Source organism: Conger conger, chromosome 11 (assembly GCF_963514075.1).
Source record: "Conger conger chromosome 11, fConCon1.1, whole genome shotgun sequence".
NCBI classification, from domain to species: Eukaryota; Metazoa; Chordata; class Actinopteri; order Anguilliformes; family Congridae; genus Conger; species Conger conger.
The window spans coordinates 27,985,012-28,004,763 of NC_083770.1; the positions used below are offsets into that span (position 1 = coordinate 27,985,012).

Genomic DNA, 19,752 nt, shown 5'->3' on the forward strand with positions numbered 1-19,752 from the left:
AAGGAGGTCCTGGGTTCAAATCCCTGTCGGCCGGGGCCTCTCTGTGCAGAGTTTGCATGTTCTCCCCGTGCCTGTGTGGGTTTCCTCCCACAGTCCAAAGATATGCAGGTTAGGCTGATTGGAGTCTAAATTGCCCGTAGGTATGCGTGTGTGAGTGAATGGTGTGTGTGCCCTGCGATGGACTGGCGACCTGTCCAGGGGGTATTCCTGCCTTTCGCCCAATGTATGCTGAGATAGGCTCCAGCCCCCCTGCGACCCTGTTCAGGATAAGCGGGTTCAGATAATGGATGGATGGATGGATATATTACATGTAATCAGAAATTAACAATAGCAGATTTTGTTGGCCTGCTAATAAAAAGTGTCAGAACTTTGTTAGAAGGCTAGAGTGGGACAACCAAGTCCAAAGTGAGGATCCTGAAAGAGACCTGAGGCAGATTCAGAAATGACTAGAGTCACTTGAGTTTATTTACAAAAAAAAAAAAAAAAAAAACCAACCCAGGTGAGCTTCTACAGTTGAAGTGCATCATATAACTTCCCCCAAAAGAGCAAAACTTTGAGCAAGCGCAATATTGTGCAATTATCACATTTGGCAAACATTTTGCAGCTTAATTGGTCAGTGAATTTAGTTGAAGTACAATAAAGTTAATTGTCTTGGTTAGGTGCTCAGCATAAAAAGGAGAAGGACTGTTTATTTTCAGGTCAGGTTATACGGTTCCATCTGTCATGACCATTTTCTTATCAGTTTGCTTCTGAAGTCCTCACGGCAGGACAAAGTTTAAAAGTCTTGGGGCCAGTGAAGGACTGCTGGTCACAAAGGAATGAAGTACTAATGAGACAAGGCTACTGGCCTCAGGTGAACTTGAAAACAGTCATTTGAGATATTTGGGGAGGGGCAAAGGGTGAAAACATTCCAGCTATAATTGTTGCCAGATATCAGTGGGCATCACTGTCACTAGAAAGGGGAGATGTTTTACAATCTTCCCCAGCTGTGGTTAATCAATATCTCACAGGAGTGGGGTGAAGGAAGGGGCATTGCATCATTCAGGACATGCCCTTTGTTCTGAGACTGGCTTGCCCACAGACCCCCCAGACTTTAGATGAGCTAGGATGGGAGGATTGGGGTTTAGATTCAGGGCAGATGATGCTGTAGTTCTGTCCCTTGTTGTTGTCCCACAGAGTGGTGCTCTGGCCTCCCGGGAGGTAGGACACGCAGAACTCCACCCGCTCCCGGGGGTCCAGGTGCTTGGGGAGGGGGATGTCGAAGGCGAAGACGTCAGTGTCCGAGCCGCCATAGCTCTGCTGCAGGAAGGTGCAGGGCACGTCGATGTGGCTGTGCCACGAGTCAAAGGTGATGCGCACATGCACGGCCTTCTGGAAGCTGACGTTCTTCACCTGGACGATGCCGCTGAGGGCGCGCTCTGTCACGGTGCAGCTCTCCAGGAGCACCAGGGCCTCCTGCAGCCGGGTGCGGAAGGACTGGAAGTCGGCCAGAGGCTGCTGGAACCCCAGCCGCGGCTGTGCCTTCCTCGTGCTCGGAGCCTTCCTGTCTGACACTAGCCTCCGCAAAACACGCAGGTTGAACGAGGGCTCGGGGGGCGGGGGCTCCTCCCGATCAGAGAACACGCGCACGGCTGTGAGCGAAAGCCCCTTAGAGTCGGCGAACACCACGCGCTTCTTCTTTGTGCTGGTGCCGTCGCCGCTGATGCCGGTCTGCAACAGGGTACAGTCTGAAGAGCAGGGCATGGGGTGGGTGTGCGGCGTCTGCGTCTCGGGCAAGCAGGGCTGGATGCAGGGCCGCAGGGGCTTGAGTGAAGACACCCCCAGGAGCTGGCAGAGGGGCAGACTCTGGCTGAGACACAGACGCATGGCCAGGTCTACAGGCATCGATGGCATTACAGACTGAGGCACAGAGCACCCACCAAAAACTTGCAGCACTCTGGGGGAGAAACAGATGACAAGTTAATACATTTTCCTCCAAATATTATCGCCATTCATTTACTGCATTAGAACTGACCACTTTGTGGTCATCTTCAGTTTTTTTTTTTTAAATGTTGATCAGGAAATTAGATGATGTTCATAGAACGTTGGGGCCTGGACGTCAACTGAAAAATAAAGTTCAACATTAAAACCGAATTGAACACTATTCTTTTCCTTTTTCTGATCGAACTGTGACCAAAGATAACAAATGTAAAACTTGTATTAACTTTCCGAGATAAAAGTTAATACAAGTTTCCGAGATAAACGGCCGTCAAACACATTCATAATAACATTAGCAAATAAATTACCATCGAAGATTAAAAAATGATCAAACTGGAAAGCTTCCGGCGTTTGCATTGCAATCAATGTCAGCACATGGCTTCGTTGAGCCTCGGGTACGCATTTCCACAAGGAGGAAATTATGAGATTAGAATGGGTTGCAACATATATCATTTAAAATTGAATATTGAGTTTCTTACATCAAGGAAAATGGACGAGTAACAAAAGTAGGCTAACTTACAAAATCAACCTCAACATCGCAATTCAATATGGACTACTTGTGTACAGGTTACAAAAAGTTAATACTTGGACTACTTACAGTGTCTATCTTGTCAAAAAGGGAAAATACACATTGCTTGTGAGATTAATAATTTAAATAGATTAAAAATCAAGTCGAAATAAAAAAAGAAGAAGAAATGATCCGACGACTTTGCTTCGTGTGGTGCGCCGTGGAGGTGCTCTGTCCGACCAGCGGTTCCCCAAGCACCGGGGTTCTTAGAACAGCTGAAATCACGCACACACAGTATTTAAACTTCACTGAAAGTATCTCGTTGCATCAGCTGGTTTCTGCTTTCACCTCGTCAATGCAGCCAATCAACGTAACCCAACGGGCTAATTCTGTTCAGCCAATGAGAGCAAACGGAAACGTTACGCAGTACCGTGATCAAATCGTGTTACAATCCCACTTATAGATCTCCTCTGTGTTCCGTGTTCTAGGGTTCGCCCATAGACGCGGTTGGGATTAAATGACATTTCATATTGGGGTGGGAAATTATATAAAAAAACACACATTTATGGAGTTCCTGTCAAAGAGAGATGCCTGAAAGTATGTAGAGAAAGTAGGCTACTGCAACATATCCTGATGGTAATTGCAACAGCTGAAAGCAACAATAACATTGGTCAACAACAGGCGTTTGTCAATGATAGTTCTGGAAAGAAAGCTATTTATCAGTATTTTGACATCACTTATGATAATCATTCAGTTAGGTGTATTTTATTTGCTGAAAGTTACATTTTATTTGTATTTTAGCCTACTGGATCTTTAACATAGTATCTTCCAGCTTGGCATGATTGCAAAGATGGCAAGCAAATGAGCTTAATCATACATATTCAAATAATGACTGGAGATGGTCTGACACAGTAAGTCAACTATAATCATATACTATATACTAATCATATAAGATATAAACACCCAAGGGCTGTTTCATTCATTTTCATTATCTTAATATTTTCTTTTTTATGACTCTCATCAAATGCTATATTCAATGTAATTTCAATATATTAATACAACTGTGGTTATTTAATTAATGTATTAGAAGACCATATTTGCAACACCCTTTTCCATATAGCCATATACTGTACAGTGAGCTCCATCTTGAGACAAAGACATAATTTTTCCCGATTTTGCTCTGTATTCCACAATTTTAGATTTGTAATTAAACAATTCACATGTGGTTAAAGTACAGATTCTCATATTTCACTTAAGGGTATTGTCATACATTTTGGTTTCACCTGAATAATCTACAACAGTTTGTATATACAGTCCCCCTATTTCAGGGAGCCATAATATTAGGGGAAAATGGCTGATGTGCATCTACATTTGATAACCAAATCATTCTCACCATGATGAAGAAAACCCCCAAATCACCTTGTTGAATCCATGCTTTGAACTACTGAGTGTGTGAGTGTGTGCATACAATCTGAGAAAGACCTTGTGGAAACAGCACTGCCCTAAGACAGACACAGACATTAATCATTAAATAAATTAGTAAGTTCAATGCCAAATTTGATATCACAAATAAGCACAATGATGCATTTCCCATTGCAATATCATTTATATTTGATGACTTTTTAGAATAGAATGTCCTACACTCTCCACTATTTGTGTTTTATAGCTTCCCATAATAAAGATAAAATGGTTTTCTGTCATCTCTTTGCTAAATAAGACACTTTTGGATGCTGCAGCCAAGATGACTGATTATATGACTTCCAGGGCACTTGTTCGCATGTGTAATAGAACCTTTGTGAAAGGAATTATATTTTTTTCCAATACAAAGGAAACGGTGCCCTTCTGCTTCTTTTTAAGTCACTGAAATATTTGCGTCACTGAAATATATACTCCCCATCCCATTATTGTTCTTGTTACAAAGAACATACTGGTATCAGCAGCTTTTAATGACCTTGTAATTACTTTTGAAGAAGAATTGTTGCTAGTTATCTCACATCCTTGCCCTCTGTAAGATGGCTGCCAGTCAGTCGTTGCTCCTGAACCACATCAAAAGGAATTGTCTTTCCGTTTTCTTGGCTACTATTTTCTTCTTCTTTTTGTGGCTGCTTTTTTTAGACCGGTTTAGCTGAAACATGCCAAGAGCCTGACCCTTTCACCTAATGGTTGAAATTTATATAGCGCTGTACAATGCTTCTCATTCACCCATTCACACACCAACAGCGATTGGCTGCCATACAAGGCACCAACCAGCTTTTGGGGGTTAGGGAGAGCATTTGGGGGTCCTGCTCAGGGACATTTCACCCAGGGCAGAATCGAACCAGCAACCCCCCGATGACTGGCCTAACCGCCTGAGCCATGTTGCCCCCATGACTACATGTAAAATCATGAAGCAGTGAGTCACTGATAAGGATTTTTTTTGATGGGACCAAACCCATGTGACACCCAAATTGTACTTGCCTCAGTTTTCAAGTGGAACTAAATTTTTATTTACTCAAGCTTAGACATGGAATTGAATCTGCTATAGTGTCACACCCTTACTCTTTAATGTGCTGCACTTACACTTTCTATACCTGTGCTTTACTTTTACACATCAAGTTGAACAATTCAATTCTGTCAATAGAAGGAGTGGGTATACATGAAAATTGCAAAAGGTAAATTCTTTAGAATTTAGGTAATGATACTGACAAATTCACCAAAGTATATTACAATAACATTACAGTTATTTAACTGACACTTTTCCCCCCAAGTCACTTCAAGCTGAATAGACAAAGCAGGGGCCAACCCCCCTGTAGCACTGTGGGATTAAGAGCCTTACTCAAGGGCGCAACAGCTGCACTGATCTTATTGAGGCCACACTGGGGCTTTTACTGCTACTGTCTCAGGATTTTTGACCAACTTCTGCTCTTATTTAATTAGCCCAATCATTTACATGATCTGTCATTTATAGCCACTTTCCATCATATAAACAGCAGCTGATACATTTTCTTGTCTTGTAGCATTTTATTGTGGTCTAAATTAAGAGTTAATCAGTCATGGTTCATATGGCTAATTAGCGGATTGAGCCAGGGTAATTGGTGGCAGCATCCTGCATACTGTTAGCTTTTTCCCCGAAGAGACGACCAGGAGACTCAGCAGTGTGACCAGAAATGAAAGTTTATTCCAAGCAGCGGTCCACAGCGGGTTGGAAATTAGTCCAAAGTGAGGGTCTCTCACCCGTGTTTACATAGGGAGACATAAGCAATACATGTGTCGGTGTCAGGCTGACAGAACACAAGTCATTGACAGGAAACAATTGTGTCTCAATCATTCCAAATGCAGATGTACTGTGCCACCTTCACAGGGTCAGGTAGAGAATGTATTTTGCAACAGACAGCATACACAATTCATCAATACACATTGGCCTGCCAGGTTTCCTATCCCTGGAATAGGCTATAGGCTTCCCCAGTATTTTCTATGTCTGTAAATACTTAAGACATCAGTATTTCCTCACACAGAGAGTAGTCACTGGGTATGTAAATAGCTTGCCAGATCATGTAGTAGAGACAGAAACTAGGCGTTTTCAAGACCAGGCGTACAGTCCTAGATATCTAGATGGTCGATAAATGATGGTTAGAAAATACTGAGCATTGTTGGGCTGAATAGTCTGTTCTCAACATTATGTTAGCTACTTATTGTGAGAAAGAGAAAAAATAAAACTTGCTAAAATTAGTTCAAAATTCAAGGACAAAGCACAAGCTACTTAGTGTGAGAAAGAGAAAAATAACACTAGCTAACATTAGTTCAAAGTCAAAGCATAATTTTAGTAGTAATGAACACCTTGAGGGTACCAATGAATTGTAAGGAGCCTTTGTGTGTCTGGAAGGAATTTTGCTTTCAGTTTGACAATGAACTGGCACAAACTGCATCGAGGATGGCAAATCCACAAAAATGGTTCTGAAAGTTCTAAAATAAAAAGTTTGCCACAAGAGGATTCAGCTAAATGTACTGGCATAGTGATGGATTGAGTAGCTGTGCACGTATTGACTAACACAGCAGGCTTGTGCAATGTGAGCCTGGGTTTACAGCATGAGAACAATTCCTCTAATCCACCTGCACTATTCCTGGCCCTGTCAACAATCCCACTGGGATCCAAGCCAAGCTGTGAATCCTTTAACTGCTTGTAGGCTGTGGTGTCAATGTCCCACAGACCTGCTTCTGACCTTCAGATACAGTCAGGGCACACAGAGTGAAACGGTTTTTATTTTTGTCACATTTTAGCTAAAGGAATTTAAAAGACCTTGGGTAGTGAACAGCATCCAATTTGTTTTAGTATTTACTTGTTTACTACTTCAGGATGATTGTATTTTTATCGTATTGTCTTTCTTGTTGGACATGTCAACATATCCCGGTTGTGACTGTTTCATGGCTTCTGTTGTTATATAGCATTTGTCTTTTGGCATCACACCTAAAACATATTTTTATTTACTAACAAAAATTAAGCACTTTGAGATTTACAGCATAAAATAAAAAAAATGCTACTGTTACTATTATTTATTTGCCTTATGAGCCTGGGATATGTTGAATACAGATATGATGCGTTTATGATTTCTTGATTAATCAGGGCACTGCCACAGCATGAAAATGCAATGGCTGCAATGAATTGCCACCCTTGGCATGCTACATAACAGCATGATTATCACAATTATGTCACAAGAATGAAGATGAGGGGGGAAATCTGGCTCTTCCTCCAGGCAAATATGCCGGTCGCTTCAGAATGTTATTTCATCAGAGGAATTAAAATGGAATCACACCGAAACGGGATATCATCGCAGGGCCGTTTATCAAAGCTAGGCGGATACCTCTCTTGAGCAGGCAGAATAAAGGATGCAATGTGCAGAGGGCTCTTGGCCATAGCTGGGGTGACCTCAGACTGAATCTGACAGTATGCACTATATGACCTGATGGTCAGCTAGCTGAACAGCACACCAACACCAGCAATCCAGTGCCACAATGAGTCAGTATGACTTTGAAAGCAGTAAACAGGCTGGCAGGATGTTTGGGGGTTGTGGGAAGGGCTAGATTGAGAAAATGATTGCACAAATATTTCTGCGAGAAGTGACTAGGCCATTCCCTCCTGTTGGCATCCTCCTCACATGGTTTTGAGTAGTTTCCATTTCTATATTATTGCCCTTATACGAACAGAGCACTTGACCCGTAGTTCACCCACATGCACTTAAGTAATTACGCCAATTTAAGGAGACAAACCCAGATCTGAGGAGCTCAACATCTCATGGACCAGAACACAATTCTGCAGACATAAAACACAGACAACAGAATCTTTTGACAATTTACACTTCATTTACATGTACAGGTGATCAAGAATGGCAAAAATGTATTGAATACACTAGGCACTGACTGCACACCCCTCTTGTTCTGTTTTGGCGACAGCCTTTTATTTATAAAGGCCATTTTTATTTCGCTTCAGAGCTGAGCCTTTGGCATTTCTGCACAGGCACATTGCTAAACACACTCACAGAACCTGGACATACCACACTAGAGCAGCATATCTGCGCAAAGGTGCAGTCTTAAACCAAGCATTCTTCAGCAAATCTAACCTGGTCCCTGCCGCCAGTCACTTATGAGGAACCGTAATCGTAATTGGCGTAATGCTCACTTCCTTTTCCGGTTCTTCATCCTGTAGACGACACAAAGGAAAGTACCTCCGTTTTACGTACTAAACCTGGTGACACATACGAAAGCTGAACTACTCTCCCAAATTCACAGCTTAAAAGCCTTTGCTGTAGCTGCAAAATATTGCATCACACAGGCATTTGCATGTACAATTGATTAACTACACCACCATGATGGTTTGGGCTGGCATTGGTGAATGAGTGGAAAACATAGTCTTCTTCAGAACCCGATTACAGAATATCTGGAATAGCACCAAACTGGGTGACTCAACTTCCCGATTACTAAGAAGATGTGAGGCGTACGTGCTCAAAAACATAACAATTCACTCATACGGTAAACCATATAATTTGAGTAATGTTTCACAATCAATCAATTCCATTGCCTGGAAGGCTTATTTTCAGCTCATTTCATGGTACTGCGATAAAATCAAGACACTTTCTTCTTAGCTGAACTTGGGTGTCTCCAAGTTGGAGGCCAATGGAAACAGGAACACAATATTGCAAACACTTTTAGTTGGTCAATCAGACTCTTTATGGAACATGTTCAACAAAGACTTAAAGAGCCTAATGGAGCACTGTCACCAATAGTGCTTGGAGTGAAGATGAAATTTAAGACCGTTTATTTTGTTCTCAGTCCACAGTGCATGATTCAAGCCACGTTGAAACTGGAGTTATTAGTCCCCCAACTCTTCAAACAATAGATTTCAGACTCTCACTCTTGAAAGATCGTTATTTCTTAAATATTAACACAACCGTTCCATAAAGACTGGTACCTAAATGGAGAAACAAAGACAAACTTACAAACAATAGTGATTATGACAATACAAAAACATTTTTTGAGGTAGCTGTCAATACTGCCCCAAGAATGTTTAATATTCTGCAAAAGATTGCGTAAGGAGAGCTTTTCCGGGGTGACGTTTCACTCCAGCTTGGTGTACGTGCACAGGCCTGTTCCGGTGGAGGACGTCATCTCAGTCACTCTAGACAGACTGGAAATTCCTGCATACATGGGCAATGGTATAGCATGGTTTCAATACCAGAACATTGATTAAGTGAAAAAATAAGGGTTTTTTATTTTATTTTATTGAAAATATAAATGTCATAACATGCACACACCAAGAGAAAATGAAATTTCAAACACTGAAAACCAAAAAAAATCAGGCTTTAAGGTTTTACATTCATAATCAAGGTCCTACAGGAACAGTAGGTTGATGAAAACTGCATTCTCCTGATTTATGAATTTGACGGAAGCCTCCACTACATGATAAAGACAAGGCCATTCCCTGTCACTATTCTCAATGCTGGCATCTCCACATCTCTGTCCCACTGTCCTCTTCAGAGCAGTTGAAAGGGCACTCGGGTAACATGTGACTGGTTCTATATGGAGGACTCTGGAGCCAAGCCATAGATTCTAGTATATATGGAAAATCAATGTTGGCAGCAAACAACTATTCTGTAATCCAACACGTATTCTATCATTAATAAGAAAGGGTGTTGAAAAACACTGTGACTTCAAGATATGAAGCAGTGCATGCCAGCTCTAAACCACAAAAACATATTTTGATCCCTAGTCAAGCACATTTCAAGTGCTATGTCATTCTCATAGTGACAGCTTCCTTAACTACAGGAAATGCCTCTGCCTCATTTGGGCACATCACTTTTCCTCCTGTGCTGAGGAGGAAAGGCTAGCAACACATGGGTAGGTTTTTAATTGAACAAAACCCCAAGAAAATGAGCCATTTAAAGTCCTGCCAATGTGATGGGTAAATCTTGCTTTATGTTCCTCATAATACATGGCCAGTTGCAGCGCACTTTGCCAGCCTTTCCAAACAGCGTCACAGTGTGTGTTTGGAGGCAGGGCAGGAAGAGAGTGGGGTCTCGGTCCAGATTACATCCATTTCTATATGAGCTGCACTGCCCCACTGGCCACCAGGGGTGCTATTGTGCGGTACCGCATCAAGTGCTGGGAGCCTTCGTCCAGGTCAACAACATACTCCCTGAAAGAGAGGGCCACATTCAACACCAGGTCAGGCTGCCAAGCAATATTCAGTGCAGTAAATAGACTTAAAAGTAACCACTTTTGTGTGATATTGTGTACATATTGGAAAAGCTAAGTCTACAGCTAAGTAGCTGAAGACGCACCTCTTCAAGCAGCAACTCTCCCCATCCCTCCGTACCTCCCTGTGAACCTTAATTGTTGTCTTTGTGACTTACGTAGTGTTTCGGTATTTTTAGTTGGCTAGGTAAGCAGTAGTTGGATAGTTAAGTTTGGTCACTTTTGCTTTGTTGTTTGTTTATTTGTTGATTTAAAAAATAAATAAATAAATAAATAAAGAAGAAAAATAGGCCCTGGTCCTTATCTTTGTTGTACGGGTAGCAATTGAAATTGTACATCCCTCTAGGGTCTTTCAGCGCACTTACCCCTGGTTATGGATATGCACTTTGTTGTACGTCGCTCTGGATAAGAGCGTCTGCCAAATGCAAATAATGTAATGTAATGTAAAAGTACACAGGACCATGTGTATCACAGTTGAAGTTAAAAGAAAGTGAATCCACTGAATGTATACAATCTGAGCAATGGCGACACCTGCAGGAATTGGAGATAACAAGCATTCAGATCCCTATGGTAAACATTCATCACAACCATGGTTATATTTGAACATTTTGAATACGCACTTCTCCCAGTCCAATGAGGACAGGTGTATAATGTTTCCTTAATCACTCATGTAATGATATTATAATAAGTTAATCTAAATGGACCATATTGACTTGATGCATTTAAATAAACATCCTCCAAGACAAAGGATTAATTGCCATATTTAAATTCAGCACCGTACCTATGACTATAGTGAAATGCTCAGATAAACATTCATGCATCATCTCTAATACACCTAATTAAAAAAGTTATTGGTGACCAATATTATAAGTTTCTTTACAAGTTGCACCCAAAGATATGGCCTAGTGCACAACTTCTGCAGGTACAAATTAAATCCAGCACCACAATGCAGTGGTCACCACTGTCTAAATGTACCAGTACCAGTATTTAACCAAAGCTCTGATGCCCAGTGGCTATTCATGCAATGTCAACACTCTGCAAAGAGAGGAAGTGATAATGCATGGACCACTGAAGTTTCAGAACTCAGCTTCCTTGTCCTAGCAACTTAACTGGCCTCTATAGCCCACTGGCTTTCTTCACTGTCAATGAGAAATGAGTTCTGAGGGGACCATCTTAGTTAAATGACATGGTAAACTGAGTCATTGAGAGAGAGAGGGCTGATTAATTAGTAGGAGCAGGCGGGGATCATACCTCTGCTCATCCGTCTCAGGCTCCACCAGGATGTTCTCCTGACGCTCCTTCACACGCAGGAACACAAAGGAGTCCAGGCCGGGCTCAGGTACTGAGGAGAAAGCATTGCACAGGGGCTTCAGGGGACATCCTACTGCTGCTCAGAACCTGCATGGGCACAGCATTACTGAATACAATGTGCTACAGGCCAATGGACAGTGTTGAAATAGTGGCCCAAGACAGACGATCCCTAGAGATCCCTACACCACAGCAAATAAGAACACTTTATTTGCATCATTTAGAAATCCAGTATTACTCAACATAATGCTTAGGTATTTTCTCTCATTACAACTATTCATCATCACATTTTTAGGATGAATTCCACATTGAAGCACTTTACACAGGCCAATTCATGCCAATTAGTACATGTGCTCCGAAATTGTTTTTACTGTACGACATCAGTTTTCAGAAACAAATTTAGAAAAATAGAAGCACTGTAGTCTCATTATAGAGAAGTGGAGGCACATTAAACTGTAGAACAGAGAAATGTAATTATTCACAGCAATATGTATTCATTCTCATGCAGTCCATCAGCTTATCAAACCTGCTTTCAGCATATCCACAGTCTGTAGATTGGGGGGCATGTGTTTCAGTGCCACGGCCTTCAAATATGTTTCTGTGTTGGCCAGGTACCTGTGGAGGACGGGTAGGGGGAGTCATATTCGAATTACTACCCACACCAACCACTACCAGGCACAGCAGTAGCCACACTACTAGATATTACAGCGACCCCTTCATGCTGCAACCTGTCACATGGAATCATATGAATAAGCAGTAGATTGACGGATCAGTCATTCAAACAAGCTCTTCCCAGCAAGTAATATACATTAAGACTATTCCATTAAATGGTCATTGTTGATCTTCTACATCAAAGTAATATTAAGCTAAAATATCCTCTCACTCACTCTTTAGCAAAGGCAAATTCCTGAGGAGAAAGGAATGAGGGATCTCCCTCTGCCCGTGACTTTTCCTTCTCCAGGATGTGTGGGAAGTACTTCTCTATCTGGAGAGAAAAAGAACCACATCAAAGATGGTGCCTGCAGGGCCAAAGAGCTTGCACAGAAACCAACAGGCAAGTATAAAAAAACCCCAAAAAAACAAAACTACTGTTTTTCCAATTGCTATTCAGTAACCGGTTCCTTTTCTGTAATTGTAATGAGGGTAATTTGTAAAGGTAAGCACGCGAGAAGAGGCAGAAGCAGAACGAGAGGCAGACACCTTCTGCAGACGAGAGCGGAGGTAGCTGCTGAGGACGAAGCGGATCCTGTCGATCTCCATGCGGTGGATGCTGGCCTTCACGTCTCCCTTCCGCACGCGCTGCAGATTCTCCTCCTGTTAACAGGGCAGGTGTATCAGCCTTTCCAGCACATTCCAACAGGTGTGGATCCCACAGGTGCAAATGCACACACTCACACTACAGCGCCCTACCATGTGAGTCAGCTGCTCCATCACACACTCCACAATCTCAGACTTGTTCTCCAGAAGCTCTGGGGAGAACTTCTCATTCAGCCAGGCCTGCAAGACACAAAACACCTCACAATATGCTGTACTCTTGGGAGAACCAGTTACAGAAAGCTTTTTAAGCACACAAAACAATATATGTTAGGCGACACTGGGAGAATTTCAGTTACTTAAAAGTTAATCATATGAATCATTTGCATGCATCATTTGCATATCATGGCTGTCGTCGCAGTCGCTGAAATAAAGGATGAATTCAGGTAATTTGTCCCGTAACTAACGTTAATTAGCTAATTAGCTAGCTAAGTTTAGCCAGTGATTATTATATGAATAAATGCATATAAAATTATATCCAAGTTTTCACCTTGATAAATCTTAATAGCCATGTTGGCTATTACAACGGTTATGTTGTTGTTATAGTAAACATAATCGTAATTTACTTAACTATAGCGTCAATTTACCTCTTCGAGTTTAGCAATGAGCTCAGCCGGGGTCATAACATCCTGACTGTCATCTGCACTCAAGTCGCTTGCTTCAGACAACGCGTCCGACATTCTGTAAGATAGCTAACAATACCTTACGAAATGGGTAACTTACTCAAAAGCCTAAAGCCACTGGATAACAAGTTTTCATCACATATTAATACGGTGGTTTAGCTCCCTAGCACACCCCGTTCGTTATTTGTATTGCTTTGTACAAATGTACTTCAGGATTAAGCTTTAAGTGAAATTGATTACAGTACGCTAAAAAACAAAACAGAATACCATACACACTAGTTCATTTCGCAAACTTCCGCCGAAATTTTCGCGCCACCTACACTAAACGTCACGTCCCCTGATTTCGTAATCTGAGAATGGTTGAACGTTTCAACCATCTTTGTTGTGGAATTAGGTTTACTGCGGTGGATTAGTCCCACAGAACTGTAGGAGTTTTATGGCTAATCAGATCAGCTTTACTGTCTGATCTGAATTAGATTCTTTCCACAGATAAAGCCAAAAGACCAGCCCAACGTGGGTTTAGCCTCCATCCTCCTAGCTTGAACATTTTTATTGAGAAAGTCCATTGTATAACAGAAACGAAAAGATATTTTGGATGTGTCAGGTACGTTCAGGCAATATTCTGTATAGGTAATGTAATTGGCAGTATTAAGACTATTACACCTACTGAAAAGTTCCACACATTAGTGCATTATTTATTTGCTTAGATGCCCTAACCCCGAATGGCTCATCCACATGGCTTGCACATTATTTCTATAGTTGGACATTTATCGGAAAATGTGGATGAAAAACCTTACTGATCTGCAACAACAATGTCAGATCATAGATTCTCATCAGCCGCCTTCTAGAAATTTTGCTAAACACTGATACTGCTGCCCTACCCCCTGTTTGGAACTTAAACTTATTTAATATAACCTTATACCTCGAGCAATTTAGAGTATAGACACTCAAGCACACATATTACATGGACTTTGATGATTTAACTGTTGTGAAATCCAGGAGTCATGCTCTCTGAGCCAGCAGACAACACCTTTGACTGCACAATAAGAGTCTTACGAAGTAACTTAACCTAGCCACCAACAAGTAGGAGCATCGCTTTACCCTCTCTTTCAGAACATATAATTACTTAGTTATTACAATAATAAATGGTGGACAATAGTGATTTAAACTTGAAGGAAATTGGGGAAAACTGCAGTTTCAGTGAAAAATAATGAGAATGAGAGGATTGAACTGAAGTTCGGAAGGAAAGCTTAGTTACAGCTTAATGACTTAATTGGTTGTATTAAGTGATTGTAAAGAGAAAAGGTATCTTCAGGCCAAGACATCCAGGATCCGACATCACTACACAATTATGCATCTATCTGCTGGTAAGTGCTGCTGACAGCTTCTTGAGGATTTTTGGTCCATTATACATGTACATGATCGTGGAGGCAGCTCGCTTTAGCCATAGTCAGGGAAAGATGCAAATGCAGGACCTCTCAGGCAACAACTTTGATGCTGGGGCAATTTTGGGGCAAGAACAGCTCTTATAGTATTTTAGTTTCCCTTTGAATGTAAAAGAACAATTTAATGGTTAAGCTGGCTGTTTCAAATAAACTTAAGAAAGCAGGGTTGTGTTGTGTGTTTATTTATATGCTATTCTTCTTTTGGTACATTATACACACCCCATCCACACACAAACATAATGTACAGACCTTACATGCACACACACAAATACAGTGCTGAAATATGTAAATATTGTGATTGCAGTGGACGCTACCTAGAAAACAATATGTAGATTCAGCATTTCCCTTTCAATCAAAAATACCCCCCCTCCTGTTTCAATCCTCTCCTTGGCAACAACAGAATAGGTAACAACAGAAATTCCAATGAAATGTATCAATTTATTCAGTTTGTTACAAACAAACATATAAAAATAACATGTACAACATTAAAAACAGCAACATAAACAGACTGGACATAAAATTAGAATTTTGTCTTCCAAATTTGTACAAAACCTGAAAAAGTTCTCAAAAAAGATTCTAAATTCAATAAAAAATGTACAGCAACATCTTAAATATAAGATAAGGTTTCAGTTCTTTCCTTTTATGTATTTTTGTCTTTAGAAATGTAAAAATCTGACCTTTTCACTGTACAAAATCTAAAAATGGGCCTTTTCATTTTCAAGAACACAAACAAACTTTACAGAATAAATTCAAGCACATAACAGACACTGCCAAGAGCCAACAGAAGTACAATTTACCAGCACTGAGGTGTCTATTCACATATTTTCACAATGATGAAGGACACTTATGTAGTGTACTTACATATCACTTTCTTTGTGCATCAACATTATAACTGCAACAATGTGAATAAATATAGTAATGGTGATTCAAAAACATGACCTCATCATTATGAAAGAATAATGCCTAATGTATTACATCCCTGGAATTTTAAGTGTTAAATGGAATAAGAGCAGTATTAGAAAGATGGACAATCGAGTGGTTTTCATTTCACATAGAATGAAGTACAGTCATTGAAATTCTGAAGAAAACGTGTATACTAGACTGGGTGATATTTTTCCCTCCTCATTTCCCCCCATTAGTGTCAAACCATGTTTTGAGCAAAGGTGCAAAGTTGCATTAGGCACTGGGCTACAGGCAGATTAAAAATACAATCTTAATCTGTCATCATTAGAATATACAATTAGGAAATATTTTGAGTGCTCAAGGCTTACATTAGAAAGCCAACAAATTGTAAATATGTGTAATTGACGACAAATCACTGAGTCTATTTTTACAGCTAAAATAGTTGAATTAATTTCTATTTCGGGCATAGAAAAAACAAAGCCTCATGACAAAGCAGCCTAGTGAGACAGATATCAACAATATTTTTTTCAGGGTATTTTTTGTGAGCAAGATGAGGAAAATGACTTTGAGCACTGAGGTAATGGAATACACCACAAATAGGTCCCATCACTCTCCCTGTAAACTGTAAACACAAATATGAATTTTCTACAACCATAGAATAAGTCAAAACTCGTAATGAATGAAAAAGAAGTAATCCTCCTGAATGGTTTGCTTAAGCATGCATCGTTTACGCAGAAAAAAACGAATGACAGTTGGTTGCAAAATATTATTTTTGCATGGAATATAAAAGTGGTCCCACAAATTTGAAGCCCATTCTACACTGACTAAAGAGTCTGACTAAATAAATGACATACATGTATGGAAATATATTGAACTAAATTGGTGCCTTTCAGTTCAGTACATTGGTATTCTACCAAATACTTCTACTTGCTTCATAACAGCTCTAAGATGTGAAAATATATACCTCTTAAAATGGACAAAGACACTTACTAGTGATATCAAAATAGTTCACAGATCTTAACATGCATGACTCTTCCAGGGACAACAGAACAGGAGGAGAGATTTAACTTTCCCAGGTAGACAAATGCTATGACTTCTTGAAGTCTTCCTTCAAATATATTCATCCTCTGGAACTGGCGTATACATATTTGTTATACACAATCTTTCATCTTTGTTTTTTACAGGAGATACATAAACAAACTAAATTATTATTCTATGTGTCCATGTTGCATGTATTGGTGTATGGTGGGATTTGGAGAAGTTTTACAAATAATTGGTTATTTCATAGAATACTACAAAATATATAAAACAAGGGAAAAACATGAAAATATACGATCTTCTATACAAAAAGCCAATGATCAGTTACCTGGACCTATTATGGCTTTTAATCCCATTAAAGCTCTCCCGTGAATCATGGTTAAAATCAATAGGGCTTGAACACTGTCCAGAACTAACACATACTTAGAATATAGCCTAAAGGAGTTTTTGTAGAACACTGAGAGACATTGAGAATAACATTTAAGGCAGTTCATCACCTTGCTTTCCAGTTGTTTTTTGAAGTGAGGGCTTTAAGGTTTGATTGTCCAACCAGTCTGGGAAAGCATTATATTGAAAACATAAAAAGCCACTTTTTGTTTTGATTTACCTTTTATCGTTAAGGAAATTAACTTTGTTTGATATGTTACTAACACTGTGTTGTCTTCAGAACCACTACTGTATAATGCTAAAACAGGCAAACTATTATTACTTCATCTGGCACAACTGGGCTTATCATTGGGATAGCTGGAGACTTCCACATTTCCAAATCTGGGCCCAGCTGTCTGCTTGTACTTAATATTGATGGTGGTTTTACAGGGATCTGAGGCGAGGGGGAAGCACTTAACTGTCCTTCAGTTAAAATGGTGTTTCTGCCAATATTAACTCCCCAAGACATGCACCAATCTGACAGCCTCTTTTCTGAGCCTTGTGTCAAATGTAAGACCGATTAGAAATACCATCCAGTCACATTTATTGTGATTTATACAGTACTGAGTTCCACTGACCTTCTGTAAAAGCCTGCACAGAACAAAGCTTGGACTGACAATAGGCAAAACAGAAATACAAACCTATATTCACCGAACCATAGCACTGAAATCAGGATAACGCAGAGATATTCAGCCTCTTACTGTACTCTAAGAAGAACCAACCCCAGATACAAGCCAACTATAAATGGATCAAATGACATGCAGTGTGTTAGTTTCCCTTTGTGGTAACATTACTCATTGGAGAAAATTATGGATATTTATGAGTTTTCTTTTGGTTGCGTTTTCAGTTTTCCTGCCAGAGTTCTGGAGGGGATTCACTTGAGGTCTTGGGAAAATATGGACAGAAGTCTCATGCTATCCATGAAGTTTCCAGTGTTGTCATCTAGTATACTAGTTTTTGAACTGTCCAATCAACAGGCTTCATGGTCAACTAACATCCAATCACTTTTCATCCTGAAAGTTTGTTCTTGTGAAAAGATGAATCCAATACTATTTGCCCCCTCCTTTGGAAGGTTCTGCAGGACAACAGAAATAAGAAATAGAAAGAACATGATTAATGTGGTGTTGTTATCTTTCACATTGTGAATTAAAATCAAGTCATCTCTTTTGTTATAAGTCACTTCTCACTTTAGGTATATCAGATAAGAAGTGATGTAGTTGGAAGGACAGACAGAGAAAAAGATGTCATTACAACAAAGGAGATGGTTGCAATGGTTATTTATCCATTTTATCTCTTATTCATATTTTATACTATGTGGCTCAGGGAGATGCTTTGCTGTGTCGTTGTTTTATACAATAACAATAAAGATACTTGACTTGAATGGCAGATAGTATCATGCAGGCAGAAATCTCTAGTTACATAGTGAATGATTGTGAAGTGAAATGAATCTGCCAGACAGACAGACAACACACAATAAAGACTGAAAATAGGTTGCATCACAAAAATCAAGAAACAGTGATGGTAAACAGAGGTAGACAGAAATTTAGGTGGTTGCTGAGTGAGGAATGACAGAAGGACAAACGGACCAGCATATTTTGGCTGTCAGAGCAGTGCAGTGTTGGAACTGGGGTCGAGGTCAGGGTCAGGGGAGAGGCAAGGATCTCGGGAACAGATGGACTCCTGGGTACGACGGTACTCCTGATACTCCCGGCGAAGGGCATTAAATCGTGCCTCACTGAGTGAACGAGTGTACAGACCACGTGGGGGAGTGGACACAGGCGGACTGATCAAGGGAAACAGGCCTGGGAGGTGAGGGTGGGGAAGGAGAGGACAGGGGGGCAAAAAGACCAAGGAGAACAGTGAGGGGGGAAGGAATAACCTTCATACTTGTCACAATAAACAGTAATGGCATACATCTTTGGATGAGGCCAGACACACAGATGGTAGGCTATAGTAGCAAACAAAATCTATAGCTTGGTTACTAGATATCCATGAAGTACTCCTCTAACCTTTGCTATGAGGGTCCCGGAGGCCAGCAGTAGAGCAAGGGTGATCTCTCCGCTCCCCTCTGCCCTTTCTAATACCCTCCTGGGCATAGTCTGTTTTTGTGGCCTCCAGGAGTTCTGACTCCACAGCAAGATCAGTTGCATCCCACTCATAGCTCTCATCAACTGATGTGTTTCTCCTAAAGGCAGATGTATAAGAACAGGTGCAGGTGGCTTCACAATAAGAATGCGTAATATTGTTGACAACAGGATGATCTAACTCAAACATGAGGAATCGAGCAATCTAGAAAATCACTCACAATGTAAGTACATATCAACCCACATTAGATAAGTGATTTTCTTATCTTGCAACCAATGGAACTAAACAGTCAATAGGGGGCACTATTCGATGCCTTGTGTGAATCTCTCTCTTGGATTGACCGTGATGGTCGAAGAGAGCAGCCCCACCTTTTGGCCAGTCTCCTGCTTTGCAGCTCCAT

General features: G+C 40.6%; 2 protein-coding genes and 1 long non-coding RNA gene across 4 annotated transcripts; all 3 read right to left on the reverse strand.

The window, feature by feature from the left end:
* Positions 1-435: 435 nt before the first annotated feature.
* Positions 436-2,816, reverse strand: ppp1r3c2b (protein phosphatase 1 regulatory subunit 3C2, duplicate b). Of its 2 annotated transcripts, XM_061260518.1 has the most exons (3): positions 2,576-2,816; positions 2,015-2,102; positions 436-1,936 (listed from the first exon to the last, which is right to left on the reverse strand). In XM_061260518.1, the coding sequence occupies exon 3, from the start codon at positions 1,891-1,893 to the stop codon at positions 1,042-1,044; it is 852 nt and encodes a 283-aa protein (XP_061116502.1). In that variant the 5' UTR covers positions 1,894-1,936; positions 2,015-2,102; positions 2,576-2,816; the 3' UTR covers positions 436-1,041. The 2 variants fall into 2 exon arrangements, with proteins under 2 accessions (XP_061116502.1, XP_061116501.1); XM_061260517.1 differs by lacking the exon at positions 2,015-2,102 and having other exon boundaries at positions 2,576-2,815.
* Positions 2,817-9,202: 6,386 nt separating this feature from the next.
* gins4 (GINS complex subunit 4 (Sld5 homolog)) lies at positions 9,203-13,776 on the reverse strand. The gene is made up of 7 exons (XM_061261078.1): positions 13,420-13,776; positions 12,929-13,015; positions 12,719-12,832; positions 12,406-12,503; positions 12,045-12,133; positions 11,462-11,552; positions 9,203-10,151 (listed from the first exon to the last, which is right to left on the reverse strand). The coding sequence occupies exons 1-7, from the start codon at positions 13,510-13,512 to the stop codon at positions 10,055-10,057; spliced, it is 669 nt and encodes a 222-aa protein (XP_061117062.1). The 5' UTR covers positions 13,513-13,776; the 3' UTR covers positions 9,203-10,054.
* A 4,384-nt stretch (positions 13,777-18,160) lies between these two features.
* Positions 18,161-19,332, reverse strand: LOC133141167 (uncharacterized). The gene is made up of 3 exons (XR_009710054.1): positions 19,277-19,332; positions 18,854-19,069; positions 18,161-18,342 (listed from the first exon to the last, which is right to left on the reverse strand). It is a non-coding gene; the product is annotated as an uncharacterized LOC133141167 (long non-coding RNA).
* Between the last annotated feature and the right edge of the window lie 420 nt (positions 19,333-19,752).